The sequence below is a fragment of the Cebidichthys violaceus genome, unplaced genomic scaffold (genome assembly GCF_023349555.1).
Source record: "Cebidichthys violaceus isolate CVI_PGR_0920_01 unplaced genomic scaffold, fCebVio1.0.p SCAF_22, whole genome shotgun sequence".
Classification (NCBI taxonomy): Eukaryota; Metazoa; Chordata; class Actinopteri; order Perciformes; family Stichaeidae; genus Cebidichthys; species Cebidichthys violaceus.
Window position 1 is genome coordinate 7,906,233 of NW_027176395.1, and position 16,034 is coordinate 7,922,266.

The 16,034-nt window shown below is 43.1% G+C and overlaps 1 protein-coding gene across 1 annotated transcript in view; it reads left to right on the forward strand.

The window, feature by feature from the left end:
• trappc12 (trafficking protein particle complex subunit 12) overlaps positions 1-16,034 on the forward strand; it is a 42,057-nt gene that overhangs the window by 11,116 nt on the left and 14,907 nt on the right. Inside the window, exon 4 of the mRNA XM_068717730.1 lies at positions 12,754-12,867. Coding sequence (XP_068573831.1) covers positions 12,754-12,867 — 114 coding nt within the window. The remainder of the gene's footprint in view (positions 1-12,753; positions 12,868-16,034) is intronic.

Here is a 16,034-nt window from a genome sequence, read left to right on the forward strand (position 1 = left end):
ACCTTATAGGTCAGCCCACCGACTGTGCCTCAGTGGTAGAGCGTCTCGTCCTTCAATCAGAAGATCCAGTACACTGGTACATGTCGATGTGTCCTTTGGCAAGACTCTTAACCCCAAATTTTCACACGTCGGAGGCTGTGCCTGCAGTGTATGAATATTTAGAATGATGGGCAGGTGGCAGGTGGCATCTCCCTACGGGGTGACCGTGGCTAAGTGGCTAAGTGGAGAGCAGGGCTGCCTTTCAATCGGAGGGTTGGTGGTTCGATCCCCGGCTCCTGCTCTGCTAATGTCAATGTGTCCTTGAGCAAGGCTCTTAACCCAAAATTGCTCCTGTAGCTGTGTCTACGGTATATAGATAGATACTGAATTGTAAGTCGCTTTGGATAAAAGCGTCTGCTAAATGACTGTAATGTAATGCACGATGCATGGTAGCATCAGAGTATGAATGGGTGTGAATGGGTGAATGACATGTAGTGTGACAGCGCTTTGAGTACAAGTCCATTTACCATTCATAGCGATTGTATAGGAGCACAGTCTCGGGGCCCTGGTGCATCCCTAGTCCCCCACGTGACTGCTTTGCTGACACAATAATCATTGATTGAATCACTCCCACACTGAGGAAGTGAATCAGACGCCATCTGCCCTCTCAATTTACTACCATATCCACTTGAATTCATATGATTTACTTCTCAATAACTTGTGAAATATCAAAACTTCTGAGATCAAACAAACTCACAGATCAAAGTTGGCTGAGGGGGATGCATCTCGGTAGGTTTGGAGGGGAAGTTGAAATGAGGATGTGCACAAGCAGAACACACATGTGCACGAACACTTTTGTCACGTACATACACAGAGAAGTGGACGTGTCAGTAAGCATGTGGCCACCAAAAGTGTGAACTGTTGCAGCTGGATGATGTCAAGACAGCTGGTCAATCACATTGAATCGCATGAGCATGTCATCCTTCCTCTGTGATTGCATTCACATGTCAGGGTATCAAGTCCTGTACAAGTATGTGTGCATGTTTTAAACTTATTTTATGTTTGTTCTCAGCCGTTGTCATCCTCTGTGTAAGGCCCTTTGCTTGGGTGAAGGTAATAGTCTGTTCATAGAGCTTTATTCTGCTGTGTGTGTGTGTGTGTGTGTGTGTGTGTGTGTGTGTGTGTGTGTGTGTGTGTGTGTGTGTGTGTGTGTGTGTGTGTGTGTGTGTGTTCAGCTCTGCTATGAGCTGACAGAATGAGTCATGCTGCAGAACCAGTGTGTGACTGCGCCCACTGCCACGGCACACTCCCTCTGTCCTTACATACACGCATACATCCACACGCACACACACATGCACAATGATTACACTCACAACACACAAGAGACTTATAACTTAAGTCAAGAGTAACTTAACCTCCGAACCAGCTGAAAAGCAATGTCTATGGTATTAAGTGTTTTTGTTGATGGATTCAGGTCCAGGTCTGCATATGGCGTTATCAATATATGCATTGCGGCTGCCCTCTACAGGCTGATCTGGAGGCAGGTGACATATATGGAGCCGGTTGTCCTCATCAAGCCACCCCCCCCGCCCCACCCCTTCCTAACCAATGTGCTCTGTAGACTGTGGCGAGGAGTATTAGTAAAGAGTAGCTTTTAAACTCTCAATTAGCCTGTGAATCTCTTTTGCTAATTACGGCTGCTAGTGCTAATAACTAGCATACACAAATCCCTGTCTGCAGGAGTTGTATAGCATTTATTTACTGACAAATAGCCTAAAAACTGTCTCTCTCTCTCAACCACACACTCGCTAATGGGATGCAGTGAGTTGTTCCTTGAAGGAGTTTGTAGGCCTGTAAGTCATTTTAGAGGGCTTCAAAAAATGCGATATATATCTTAGAAATGTATGTACTCTTTCCCCCAAAGCAGGGAGTTGACCAGTTGACCAGCAGCTTTCTCCAGAGCGTGTAGGAATTCAATTTTTTTCTACTCATTGGTGGATCGTCTCCATAATTTGCTCTTATTTAGCGACTGTTAACTTTGGATCTTGAGCCCAAGTTAGCATCTTGACACTTGACATTGTGTGTTTTTGTCCAACCAACCATCACAAAACCCCAAAGATATTCAATTAACAAAGATACAGAATAGTGAAGGGCAGAACAATCTTATGGTATTGGAATTTTTTACCAAAGTCAAAATAGAACTTCAGGTATTCAATGGCATGAAGAACACCTATGAAATAGGCTTAGATCTTCAGCTACTCTGCATTGCAACGTGTGACACACGTTTATGCGGACATGTAGAAACATTTGCATTAAAATAGTTACAACGATCACATTATCGCCTTGACTCTCATCGACTTCCAATCCTTGTTTTTTCTGATCCCATTCTGTGACCCGCATATCCAACACATGATTTTTAGATTTTTTTGCATTTGATAAATAATTTGCAAGATGGGGCTATATTTCTCTCCTGGCCCACTTTTAACATGGACTAGTTCAAACTGATTTTCAGATGTTTCACTCTGTTTAAATGACTGTATACAAAAGAATTCAAGGTTCTAACTGGTATCTATTTTAGAAGACGTTGGCTTTTAAGGTCGGCTGTGATAAGGACTGAGTGAGCTTGGCTGTCCTGGCCTCCCCTCTACTTCTCCCCCGTCTTCCCCGTGACCTCTGTGGCGTGGTCAGCAGAGTGGGCCGTCTCTGGCTCAGCACCACCCTGGGCTGGCCTCATCTGTCTCTCTCATTAGCAGTCACCCCCTCTCCCCCCTCGTTCCGTCCTTCTTCTTCATCTCTTCCTACATCACCCCCCTCCGCACTATCCACCGGAGACTCTAACCTCTCTTTCCTCCCACAGTGTGACGCCGTCTGAGAGAGAGAGAGAGAGAGAGAGAGAGAGAGAGAGAGAGAGAGAGAGAGAGAGAGAGAGAGAGAGAGAGAGAGAGAGAGAGAGAGAGAGAGAGAGAGAGAGAGAGAGAGAGAGAGAGAGAGAGAGAGAGAGACCCACCTTGGCTAGGTCAGACAGACACACCCCATAATCACTGCAACGACCCAGCTGCTGCATCGCACTTTGATATCATTGCTGTAACCTTTCCTTGTCATTATCGTAACCTTTTTACATAGCTGTCATTTCCACCACCAGTTCCACTGGCGAGCCAGGCTCTGGGTAATGCAGCGTCAGCTTTGGTAGCGCTGAAGGGCATGTTTAAAACCTCAGTGCTAGTTGTTTTCACCTTGCTCCGTTTATGTTGGCAGCAGCCATATGCTCAGACGGACCTTTTGCAAAAGGACCATTTCAGTTTATTACAACTTGGGTCTAGTTTTTGTACTTTTAGCCATCATTCCTATTGGTGATTGTTCCTATGAACTTAACGAGTTATGATAGTGACATTGAGATTTAAAAGCAGCTAATGGTGTGCCCTCTTTTGTTTTTAGTGGTATATGCTGATTCTTACTGATATGCTCCTGCTGTTCTACTGACTTATGGCACACAACTGTTGTAGTCTGAAAGCGCTTTCAGGATAAAAAGAGAGTTCAGATTTATCTGACTGCTCGTGTTCATTCATGAAAAAGAAGCCATGTGCAGGAGTATAGAAAGTTGAGGATGCGGACACGTTGAGACGCATTGAAAATTGTACGTGCATTCGAGTCATTGGCGGTTAAATGAGTCCGGTGAAGATTGACACCTGTTGTTCACAGTTGTTACTGAAATGTGCCGCTACTGACTGTTTGTGTGCCGCTGGTCTAAAAGGTGCGTTCACACCAAACGTTTGGTGTGAACATGGCATAAGCCAGATGATAAACTGTGCCACTCGTATTCAACAGGTGCCACTTCTCACTAGCAAGTGGCGACGTGTCAAACTGGAAGGTGCTCTTTAGCCACACTGTAAGTCTGTCCGTACACATTTTGTACACACATTCATGATCCGCAGAGGATGAATCCTGCTGACTTTGGGGATCCTCTGAAATTTCCCCTATCACCAGGATGACTTTGACATTTTTGTGTTTTTAAAGAAAAGTCAGACTTTAATTACCAAGTGAAATACGTTTAGCCACATAACATTCTGGTGTTGGGATGGTATGCATCCAAGCACGGCCACTTCACAGAGTGACAACTTTCAACATGCATACAAATATACCAATATTCTGAATTTGATAGAGATCACGTAAACGGCATGTTCCATGTGGAGAAGCATGCCAAACAGAAAAAAAACACATTTTCAGGATGGAGAAACGCACCTTATAAAAGACTTGAATATCAACAGGTTTTTGGAAAATACCATCAAATAACTTAATCAGAGTATGCATGGCTGCAGGTGAAAGTGCATATAAATGGAGTATTCATTTTTATGTATTTTCCAGAATAAGGGCAGAAAACGACTCATTGTGAATGTAAACGTAGTCAGTGATTGGCCGGATGTGTCGAGGTGAGAAGGTAACACGATTTGAACTTCTCTCTCAAGCTTTCTTTTTTATTCTTCACAAAGTGTTCCTCTGGTTTAGTTTATCCACACCTTTTTATTTTGTGCGTGTGTGCGCGCCAGTCATCACCCCTTGCTGCTCTCTGTGTCTGGGTTTTGTGGCTGTTCCAAACCAGTGTAAACATTTTTGCCCCCTTGATTTGTCCGACAGCTGATGTGTCTTTCCCCGTCGGACTTTGTTGCAGTGACGTCCTTGTGTCCCCAAATCTCAGCAATTACTTTTGCAAGTACAAGATAACCCAAACTGATAGAAACGATGGCCAGTCGGTAGCCATACCAAATCGGTTTAGCATCAGCTCCAGATCTTTCAGCATTGGGAAAAACTTAGTGTGTGTGATGTACTTTGGGTGAGCCGCCGGATGTGAATCAGGCCCGAGACAGACGTTCTTTATAACGCAGTGTTCTTCAGCAGCACCCTCAGAGGGAAAAGCAAGCGGGACATTCTGTTATTGTTGACAACCAAACCATCAAAAGTCATCCAGTAGCACACCAGTCAATCGGGGGTTAATGTTACCCAGAGGAGCTTCACTTAGAACTCGGAAGCCGTGTTGAGCCGTCTCAGGGAGTGCTATGTGGAGTTCTCTACCAAGCCACGAGCTACTGCGCAGTCTTCACATGATCTATTATGCCGATTTGTGTCTCGACGTCTCTCAGCGATACTGTTTAAAGAATCCAGCGATTCTGCCTGTGGGAGACAAAATGGCTTCTTTCGTTCATATCGGCGCAGTAGCCGAGCAGGCCGTCCTCCAGCTCCAGGACGATATCCCGTCCCCTGGTTCAACTTTCTGTAGACCAACTACAGAGGCATCAAAGTAAAGTTAGCCACTGTTGCAATGACTGTCATGCACTTTTAGCATTACAAATGTTTTCTTCCCCCCTTCCACACACACACCCTCTGTGTAATCCAAAATGCCGGGGCTTGATTGAAGTAGCACCGAGCTCCCTGTGTTAACCAAAGCTGGTGTGAGGAAGGCTTTTTTTTTTTTTTAAAGTCTGATTCGCCTGGAGGCTTCGGGTCTTGCGAGAGAACGAGTGGGCGTTCGTTTGTTCGTCGAGCTTTGTTGTGCAGGTTTTTACTCACCAAAGGAAAAGACGCACTGAACTTTAGATCGGCAACACATTCTAGACGCCTCACCCCTTTTAAACTCGCGAACGACACTAATTGTGTGTGTGTGTGTGTGTGTGTGTGTGTGTGTGTGTGTGTGTGTGTGTGTGTGTGTGTGTGTGTGTGTGTGTGTGTGTGTGTGGATGTAAAGCGTGCACATTTTCAATGCAGTTAGTATGTGGGAGTGTGTGGGAAACATTGTAATACATGGCTAATTGCATGCGGCTCTCTTTAAAGCTAAGATATCTCTAAGTAGGTTATAATCAAATTCCATAATAATCTTGATTATTATTTTGGACAATAGTAACACCAGGAGCATTTAACAAACACTTATTCATTGACTTTGGAAATAATCGTGCATTTAGAAAAAACATTTAATAGCCCACATTTTAAAGTTAAATGCATTAATCTGGTGCACTTTGATTGCAAAATGAAGGGCTGCATAGATAGATAGATAGATAGATAGATAAATTCACACCCATGAATAAGGGTCAAATATCGATTCAACAGTATATTGTGTTTCTTCTTCTTGCAATACGTTATCGATACACTGGCTCCAAATATGGATATTTCTTATTAAAGCATGTAGGTGCTCTAAATGACTGAAAAGAGGCTAGTCAGCTAGGGTAGCAACCTTAGCATGGAGGTTGAGTGGCTGCTCCAAGCCCATACCTCGTGAGAGTCCGACTCTAGGTCCCATAAACAACACGTTTGTATTTTCACAGAGACGAGCCGGTGCAAAGATTGCCTGCTATTTATTTTTATCACAGTGACAAACTAGTGCTACACACCTGTGGTTCAACACTCGAGTGCATGCTGCTGGTAGGCAGCACAGTCCTGCTTAGCTAAATAACAGAGGTTGCATGTAGTACATACATATGATGCGTTCAAGCTGTATTCAGTAAAAATGAGTATTTGGTAAAGTTAAATTAGGATGTTATTATGATGTGTTCATCTTGTCAGATGTAGTATTTGTCGAGAAACTCAAATAAATACATTTCTTTTAAGGAGATGTTTGTCAATTTATATTAGAAAGACTGTAGTGAGACAAATTTTTCTTTTCCTTTTAAATATTTGAACTCCAGAACTGTTGTGCTTTTTGGCTGTTTTGGGGTAGATAGTGCACCACTGTAAAGGAAAGGGAAGCGCTGGATTTATAATACAAGACAAAACAAGAGCATCATTGCAAAACGGAATGCGGAACAATCATTGTTTTATCCCTATTATCTTGTTTTCATAATCGTAACTCATAACTAAAATTGACTGTAAATAAAACCCAGCCCCATTTCTAGGTGAATATCTGTGATGAGTGACACTATCTGTCCACATGTCGCTGACATTATGAGCTGTGGCTCTTACCTTGGGAACCATCTTGAGTACCACACAGACTCTGTGATGGGGACACATCCGACTTCTCCCCTCTTCCTTCGCTCCTAGCTTCCTTCTATTGTCCGGTGTCTTTGAGGCGGGTTTAGTATCCACCGACCTCAAAAACAAGCAGCAGCAAACAAAAGGAAGTGGCCCTTCCCCACTGTGGTGCTTTAGACATGCCTACACAATCCCAGTACACACTTCTCTCACCAAGCCCCAGCAGTCAATTCCTCATTTAATATCACTGGCAATAAATCATCATGGTAATGCCTCCTCATTTGATTTGAGGGGATCTGATTATGCCTTATTGCGGAGTAATTTGAGCTGAGCTAAATTATTAATCACCATCAGCCTATTGTTTTTCTATTTTTATGTCCTCCCAACGCCCTTTCTGTTAATTGAAATCATTCAAACCTGTGGAGTGACAGCGTGGTTTGTATGCATAATGGCATTGGTGACAACCTATCATAAAGCACTTTGTAAGTTCACCTGAACTTTTTAGCCATGCTAGCAGCAAGTCTCAAGGGAAGCTAATGTCGGCCGGTCGGTTCACCGTCTTGGTTCAGACTGAAATATCTCAACAGCTGATTGATGAATTGGCATGACTTTGGTAGAGATACCTATGGTGCCCACAGGATGCATCCTAATGTCTTTGGTGATCCATTTGGCGTCTTGCATCACAGGGATTTGCACCAACTTCATGGTTCTCAGAAACTATATGCCAGTGATTTTGGCGATAACCCCCTGACCCCCTCTAGTGCCACCATGAGGTTGGCATTGTTTTGAGTGTAATTCGTCCAAAAACTTTACTTTACGACCAAATACCTGCTAAACTATTGCCATTCCCATCAGCCTCAGCTGTAATTTTGTGTTTATTGCTCATTAGCAAATGTTAGCATGCTAACATGCTACCCTAAGATGGTGAACATAGTAAACATTACCTGCTAAATAACCGCATGTCATTGTAAGCATGTTAGCATGCTGAAGTTTGGCACAATGTGAGGTAAAATAAATTGATGTAACCCAACTATAGAAATGGAACCAGAACCATCCTCAGTTCAATCCCAGATTCCTGGTGTTGTTTGTTGATACTCGCGCTGAGTTGAGCTGTGTACACCTGCAAACATTCAAGCTCTGCTGGCAAGTTGTGAATGTTTCCGACAGAACGATGTGGCATCGTCAGAGCATCGTTATCTTGTCTTTTTGGAGGTGCCCTGGTTCACATAAACCACACTAAGAGTCATCTGCAGGTTTTCATTAAACTGGCTGGCTGTGGGTGTTTCTTTTTCTGACCATTCTTCCCTTCAATATTTTAAACAGACCTGCTGGCACTAATGTGCTTATTAATATGGTAAATAGACTGCTACCTGTATAACGCTTTTCATGTCATTCATACACTGATGGCAGGGGCTACCATGCAAGGTGCCACCTGCCCATCAGGACTAACCCATTCACACCCATTCCTACACCGCAGGCACAGCCTACGCCAGGGATCGAACCGCCAATCTTCTGATTGAAGGACAACCCACTCTAACACTGATGCTTTTATAAATGCAATAAAATAGTCCATGATTGTGAGATATATCACCATTTCTCCTCGCGTTGTGGAGGTTGGTTTATGCCATTTTGCCGGTTACGCTGGTGGTCTTCTTGCTTCTTCACAGTACATTTCGTTTGTACGCCCTCTGGCATTTCGGAGAGTAATTCAACAAACTTTGTATGTGCGCATAGCTCACACACCGTCTGCAGAGGCTCGGGCCATGTTGCCACGCAGCAGCAAGCAAGCAACAACGTGAAATTTTTTGTTTGTATTGGCAGCAACTTACCTCAACTCAAATGCAACCAGTACACAGTGAGGCTGGTATCTGTGGCTAAGTGGAGAGCAGGGCCATCCTTCAATCAGAGGATCGGCGGTAAAATGAAATTAGGAACGCATGTGTGAAACATGTAGTCTGTTGTTCTTTTATTAAGACAGATGGTGTGTTTTCTCTTGTCCCCGCCCAAACCTTTGCATGTTGACCCTTGTTGACCCAGTGAAACCGAAAAGATATTACATTACATTACAGTCATTCAGATGAGAATATGAACTTTAGTCAGTGAATGCTAACAGCTGGCAACAGCACTTCTAAATGCTAGATTAGCATGTTGAAGACAGTGCAGGCTATGATGAATCTTTGTTTTTCATCGGCGCGGGTCAGAGCTCAGGTTCAACCGTTTGAGAAGTCAGAGCAGCAGAGACGTCCGTCATTATCTGGCTCATAATCGTATGCCGTCCTAATGGAGACTGACCCTGTAACCTTCTGGTCTCAGAAGGTCCCCTCCTGCTGTCTCCACCACTCACAGCTCCTGTGTTCTATGTGCCTGTAATGTTTGCTTTGGATTGTTTATAGGCTGGTGTGAGATAATGTCAGTCCATAAAGCCATGCGTAGCAGCAATGCTGCATCGTTACATAAGGCCTGAGCTGAAGTTCACTTTTCTAGCGCTGTGGGGTTTGTTTGTTTTTTCACTTTGGCTCCTCGCGGTGCCTCTCTGCAGCTCCCTTGGCCCTCAGCTCTCCTCTCCTCATCTCCTGCTCTCCACTCAGCTACCCACCGCTCCTTTATACTTCTTCCAACTATTTTGGCTCAGAGTTTGTGCTTTTTTTTTGTTTCTTCCTTCCACTATGGCCAACTTTGACTTCTGTGCTCTTTCGCTACATGTGGGCCATATTTTCTCCATCCACATCCTGCATGTCCTCTGTTGGAGAGAGAGAGAGAGAGAGAGAGAAGAGAGAGAGAGAGAGAGAGAGAGAGAGAGAGAGAGAGAGAGAGAGAGAGAGAGAGAGAGAGAGAGAGAGACTGTACATCACTGCTTGCTGCTCTCATTTTTCTCTACTCACACCGTATCCGAATCTCACACAGACACCCAGAAACACACGCTTGCACACCTGTCTTCTCATGCCCTTTGGCTGGGCAGCAGTGTTCTGTGTGTGTGTGTGTGTGTGTGTGTGTGTGTGTGTGTGTGTGTGTGTGTGTGTGTGTGTGTGTGTGTGTGTGTGTGTGTGTGAGAGAGAGAGTGACTGCAGCTGCTTTTGGCCATCTAGGCTGCCTCCTCGTTTTCAGCTTCATTTCCCCCCCTAATGAAGATTCAGAGGCAGCGCAGATACTGGCACAGGGCAGGAGAGGAGAGGAGAGGGAGGGATGAGGAATGAGCAATGAGCGATAAGGGAGGGAGCACCAACAGCAGGGAAGAGAAGAGAGGCACAAATGAGAGTCAGAAGGAAGAGGAAGAGATGGAGGAAAGAGAGGGAAGAGAACAGGAAGCGTCAAGATGGATCGAGAAGGAAGTATGGGAGAATCCTGAGGAGGGGAGGGAGGCAGCAAGGCAGGCAGGAGAAGAAAGGAGGAGGAAGAGGAGAGGAAGAAGAAGAAGGGAAGGAGACAAGATGAATGGGGAAGAGGGGAAAGCTATACCAGACCAAAAGAGAGAGAAAGAGCTGATGAGTTCTATGATAAAGATGACTAGAGAGAAAGCAGCCCTCTCTCTTCCTCTCTCTCCTAATTAGCTCCCCGGCTGTGATGAATGGCACAGCACTTAGGACCCAATCGGCGAGCCGACCTTGTCGTGTGTTGATGGGGTAGGGTGACTCTACCCCCCCCACACCTCTGTCCCCCTCTTACCTATTGTCCCACCTCCTGTGGAAGCAGATGCTGCTAATACCAAGGTGTGTGTGTGTGTGTGTGTGTGTGTGTGTGTGTGTGTGTGTGTGTGTGTGTGTGTGTGTGTGTGTGTGTGCTCACTGCGCACGTCACTGTGTTTGTGTGAGTGGGCGCTTTGTCCTCCAGCCTTTAATGGCAGCTCCACACACCGGTGGAAACACTCTCAGTTGTGCATTTACACCCACACCTGCCTCGTGTCATATGTAGGGACTTTTGTTTTCACAGCATTAGAAATCAGTTTAGAGTCATAAAAGATGATTAGTAAGATGATGGGACATCCTTATATTTTGCATCTAAGCTGTTCTAAATGTTAATTGAAGGCCTTGCGTTGTTTTGGTTTTTGTTTTTTACATTGCCTTTTAGAAGTCCTGCTATTTTCTTATTGCGTAACTGTTCCACTGAAATTTTAAATATGTTCTATCTTGCTAGTTTTTTTTCCCCATTGGGGATTTGTGGTTTGAAATTTGACATAAAAAAACTCTGAAAAGATAAAAGTAGAAAATATCGATAATAATAATGATTAAGTAAATTTCAATTTAGGTTCATTATAATGTGCGTCTCATTGTTATAGATCTGGCTGTCAATCCTATCTGTAACAATACAGATTGTACTTACCAACTATTTGCTGGGATCTGGGCAACATCAAAAAAATGACGGGGGTAGAAACACAGCTGAAACAATTAGCCAATTGATATAATCGTTGAACTAATTTATCAAACAAACATTCTTTGGTTCCAGATTCTAAAATGTTTCTGCTCTGTTTCATATCATTGCAAATAAAAATCTGTTTGGGGTTTGGATGTTGGTTGGACAAAACAGAATCCATAATCCATGTCGAGTTCTTTTTGTGTGCAAAAACCTCTTCAAGCAAGCATCAAATTTTGTCCTCACAAATGAGAAAGTTTTATCAAATTTTGCCGTTTCCACACATTTCCTTATAATGTGCATCAAAATTACGGAAAAACAGAAACACGGCTACTGACAGGTGTAGTGTCTCACAGCTATGATTTTTGCATCTATAAATATGACGTATTGCATTGTGGGAATATCTGACACTATATGGAGTTTACATATGGAGAATTCAGAATTCTCACACTCCAATTAATGGAGGATAGTAAATGTACTGATTTCTGAATGATTTTGGACAAAGCCTTAAGATGTTAAGAATTCTGTCACGTTTGAATATCTTCAACTCCAATTTCATCTGGCCAAACTCGATCTGGTGCTGAGGACTGTGTGGTACGGCCCAAAGCTCCAGAACAAGGGAGTAAATTGAAGTTGAGATTTTTTTTCAAGCTCATATTGTAGATTGAATTTTGCCACGTTCCCAGAGCTCTGCTAATAATTTGGTGAATACAATATTCAACTAAATCTCTCTTCCGAACCGCTTATCCAATCTACTTCACACTCGGTGGGTGTTTTGCTGCGCTCTCCATAGAGTGCAATGTTGAATTTGGACAATGTTATAGTATTATTAAACTTTGGATACGTTAGTGAACAGTATTTTGTGTAGCAGGGGGGTGGAGCTTCAGGGCTCTGTGGACTTGAGCAAGTCATCCACAGCGGGGCTTTACAGGCCGCGGCTCATTGACTGCACTTCACTTTTCCTGCTGGATGTACTTACGTTACCAACAAACTCCTCTTCACTTCCCTGCAGCATGTCCGGGACCGGGAGTCACCCATCAGCCCATTAGATGGGCATGCTTTCTGAACGGCCATGCGCAACAACTGGGTACGCCCCCGACAACGCTGTAAGCAGCAGTAGGCCCGGGCATGCTGCCAACGGACACTGCACTAGTTATCATAACTGACAGATAATAAGCAAGACCCCAAGTTGTAATAAATAGGAATTATCCTTTAAGTTTGCTGAAGCATTCGTCCTTGTATGAGGATGCTGGAGACGGGCATCTTGAAAAAAAAAAAAATGTGGGTGGTTCAATAGATGCATTTGAATACTTGAAACAAGGTGTTTGCTCTTAAGTGATCCCTTATTAGTGATGATGTCCTCTTGAGAGTGTTTGTGATTATGGTAGCTGGACCCATATGCATCCATTTTAGCCCCACGTCTTCTTCTATGGTTCCCATCAGTGTGCCGTGTCTCTCTCCTCTCCCCTGCAGAGCAGTAAAAACTGGCGGGCTGCGGTGGATCTGACGGGCCGGCTGCTGACAGCTCATGGTCAGGGATATGGAAAGGCCGGCCAGCCAACCTCCCACACCACCGACTCACTGCAGGTAAGACGCCAGCTACTTTCTCCTCGACTCTCTGCGTGTTGGTGGGTGTTGGACAGTAAGCCAAGACATGTCTTGTTCTACAGATTAATGTACTAATTCCCAAATAGCACTTGAGAATGCAATAGAGTTTGCACTTAGTTGAAAATATACCCAATAATGTTCTTGCACTTGAAGAATTATGTAATGAAATGTCCTAAGTGACATTGTATAACCATTTCATGGATTATTTAATGTCATATTAGTTTGCTATAAAGAGTTCATTGAATGTTTTTATTAATTTCTTTTGTTTAATTTTTGACACATCTGCACAGTGTGTCAGAGCCAACCACTAACGCAGAGAGCACTCTATTTGCTGTTAGTTTTCTTGTACTTTCTTTTTTATATGTTTTGTTCAGTGTTGCTGCTAGCACATTTTCCTGGCTGGTTTTGTGGCGTTCTATCCAGAAGATGGATGGCTGCGTAAGCTCATTAAGAAGGCCACCCCTGTGGTAGCTCTGTGCATGAGACTTTAAGTTAATCGACCATGTTGTTGCCTCGTGCTGCATATTACTGTTAGTTTTAGGTTCTTAAACAACCAGGCACATTTTTTTTTTAAATCCAGGTTTTAATTGTGTGTTTTTTTCTTAATGTAATATATATCATGAAAAATGATGACTGTTGGGCATCTCTGTTAACCTTTTACCGCCCACTGTTCTTCCCACAGGACTTAAGCACTATGCTGAACCTTCACAGACTGCAAGTACTATAGGAAGTTACATAAATATGCATGTACGTGAAGACCGATCAGCAACTGAAACCAGAAAGAAACATTGTTTCCCCCTTCCTTAAAAGCACGGTTCAACAAAGTAATTAATCCGTAAAAAGGATTACTGCTCAAAGTTGTTTTCATTTAGGTGTACAACCCCTTAAAGCAGGGGTCTTCAACGTTTTTCAGGCCAAGGACCCCCAAACTGATAGAGAGATGGAGCAGGAACCCCCGACTATATATATATATATATATATATATATATATATATATATATATATATATATATAATAAAATTGTGTTTTGTATTAAACTAGGCCTAGTGCCATGTATAAACATACCTTTTTATCGTGCATTCAATACTAAGCTATTCAAATATTACACAGGTTCATATATTCATGATTTAATTTAATGTGCAAGGTACAGTGAGTAAGGTGGCCATGCCACTGCCATGCATAACATACCTGTTATCTTGCATACAATGCTGAACTATTAAAATAATGGACAGATTCATGTTTTTTTGGTCGAGTTACAAAACGATCCATTTTCGCTCATAACAATGCCTATACACTTGGATAGGAGCTGCAGTGTTTTAGCCAGGAATATCTTGCAAAAATGATTGCACAAGGATTCATGGGTGAAGTAAATGTCGTTTTTCAATAAAAAAAATAATAATTTTACAACGGTATCTTCTTTTCAAATAATATTGCAGCGTGCATCCTTGTGTCTGGGATTTTAGTCAGCTGGGGACTGAATAAGCTCTCGGTCAATCACGGGGAACCTGACAGAGCCAGCATGTAACATGTGGCCTCGTGATTGGCACAGCAGCGATAGGGGCGGGTCTTCCTCTTTGTGTGCAGAGGCTTGGAGGGACAGGTCCAGGCTAGTCTCGCGCTGTGAGTGAACCAGTGCCCAGCTTGAGAGAGCTCCTGTGTGTCGCTGAATGTGTGCATTTCTGACTGAAAGATAACATCTTCTGCCTCCATTTATCCATTCGTTGGATTCATGTTAATGTGTATTTTAAGACATTTCAATTTGTGGGGAAAAAATAAATAATTGTCTAATCAACCAAAAATTTCGCAGACCCCCTGCAGTAGGGGGTCCGTGGACCCCCTGTTGATGACCTCTGCCTTAATGGATGTTAAAGGGTTAAAGTGTCTCCCCTCTGAACGCACATGGAACTTATAACAAATATATTTGTAGCTACTGTCATGCCTTTATAGAAGTAATCTTACAAATGACAATACTGTGTTCATAACTTCATGTCTACACTGTCGATACTTGTGAAACAATCCAGTCAGACAACTCCAGTCTTGCGTCTCAAGTTGCTAATCGGACCGTAAACGGCACGATCGACACACGGAAAAGAAAGTCTTGGCCTGGATATCCGCTGGCTACACCCTAACTCCAGTAATACGGCCCCTTGCCCCCAGAGGGTTATCTGTCGTCAGACCAATAGCATCTAGGTTCAGAGATTGTTAAACAACTAAGGCCACTCTACAAACACTGCTACTCGGTGTCATCACGACTGGCAACCAACATCTGAGAGTCTGTGTTAATGAGGAGGCAAAGTCAATATAGGGCTCCAATGCTGCTCAGGAGCTTCTGGATCGTTCCATGTTGGTAGCCCATCCACAACTCTAACCTGTCAGGAGACAGCTGCAGGTGCCTGGGCTTCTGTCCAAGCGCATGTGCTGTCAAAAGCTCACAACATTTTACAACATGGTCGTGGAGCAGCCGGTGCCCACCAGATGTGTAGAAGGTCTACACATCATATATGTTCACGGTCTAAAATGGATTGTTGTATTTGACAAGTTTAGTAATTTGATTTAAATATAAAATGTTAAGCTCGGTCATATTCGTTAATAACGAAATGTAAGGCATCCTTAACATTTTTTATGTTAGAAAATGATTACTGGACATTATATCATCAGATTTGTTAATATCAACAACAGTGTTAAGCTTAAAAAACAGTCATCAATCAATTATCTGGACTGTATCAGGATTGCAACCCCTTTACTGTATGTCATTTTGAATAATGTAAGAACTACGGATGATTTAATCAATACTGCAACAACGAAAAACCAGTGATGTACTGATGTATTACATTATAGATAAAAAATGTATGAAATTCAAGACATTGCATTATTGAGCATGTTATTGCATAATTGGTTTCTGACCAAATTAAGTGGAAAATATTTTTCAGTTGTGGGACTGAATGAGGACGTTCGAGTCAAAAGACTAATGCCTCGTTTCCACTGGGTGGAACAGCTAAACTCGGCTCTACTCGACTCACTTTGGGTACTGGTATTCTGGGATTTAGTTCTCTATATGTCAATGTAGACTTTTATCTCATTGTCTTAGCAACGACGTGTGAAACTGCCGTGGCATCATCTTCAATGCGACACACCTCAATCCTAAA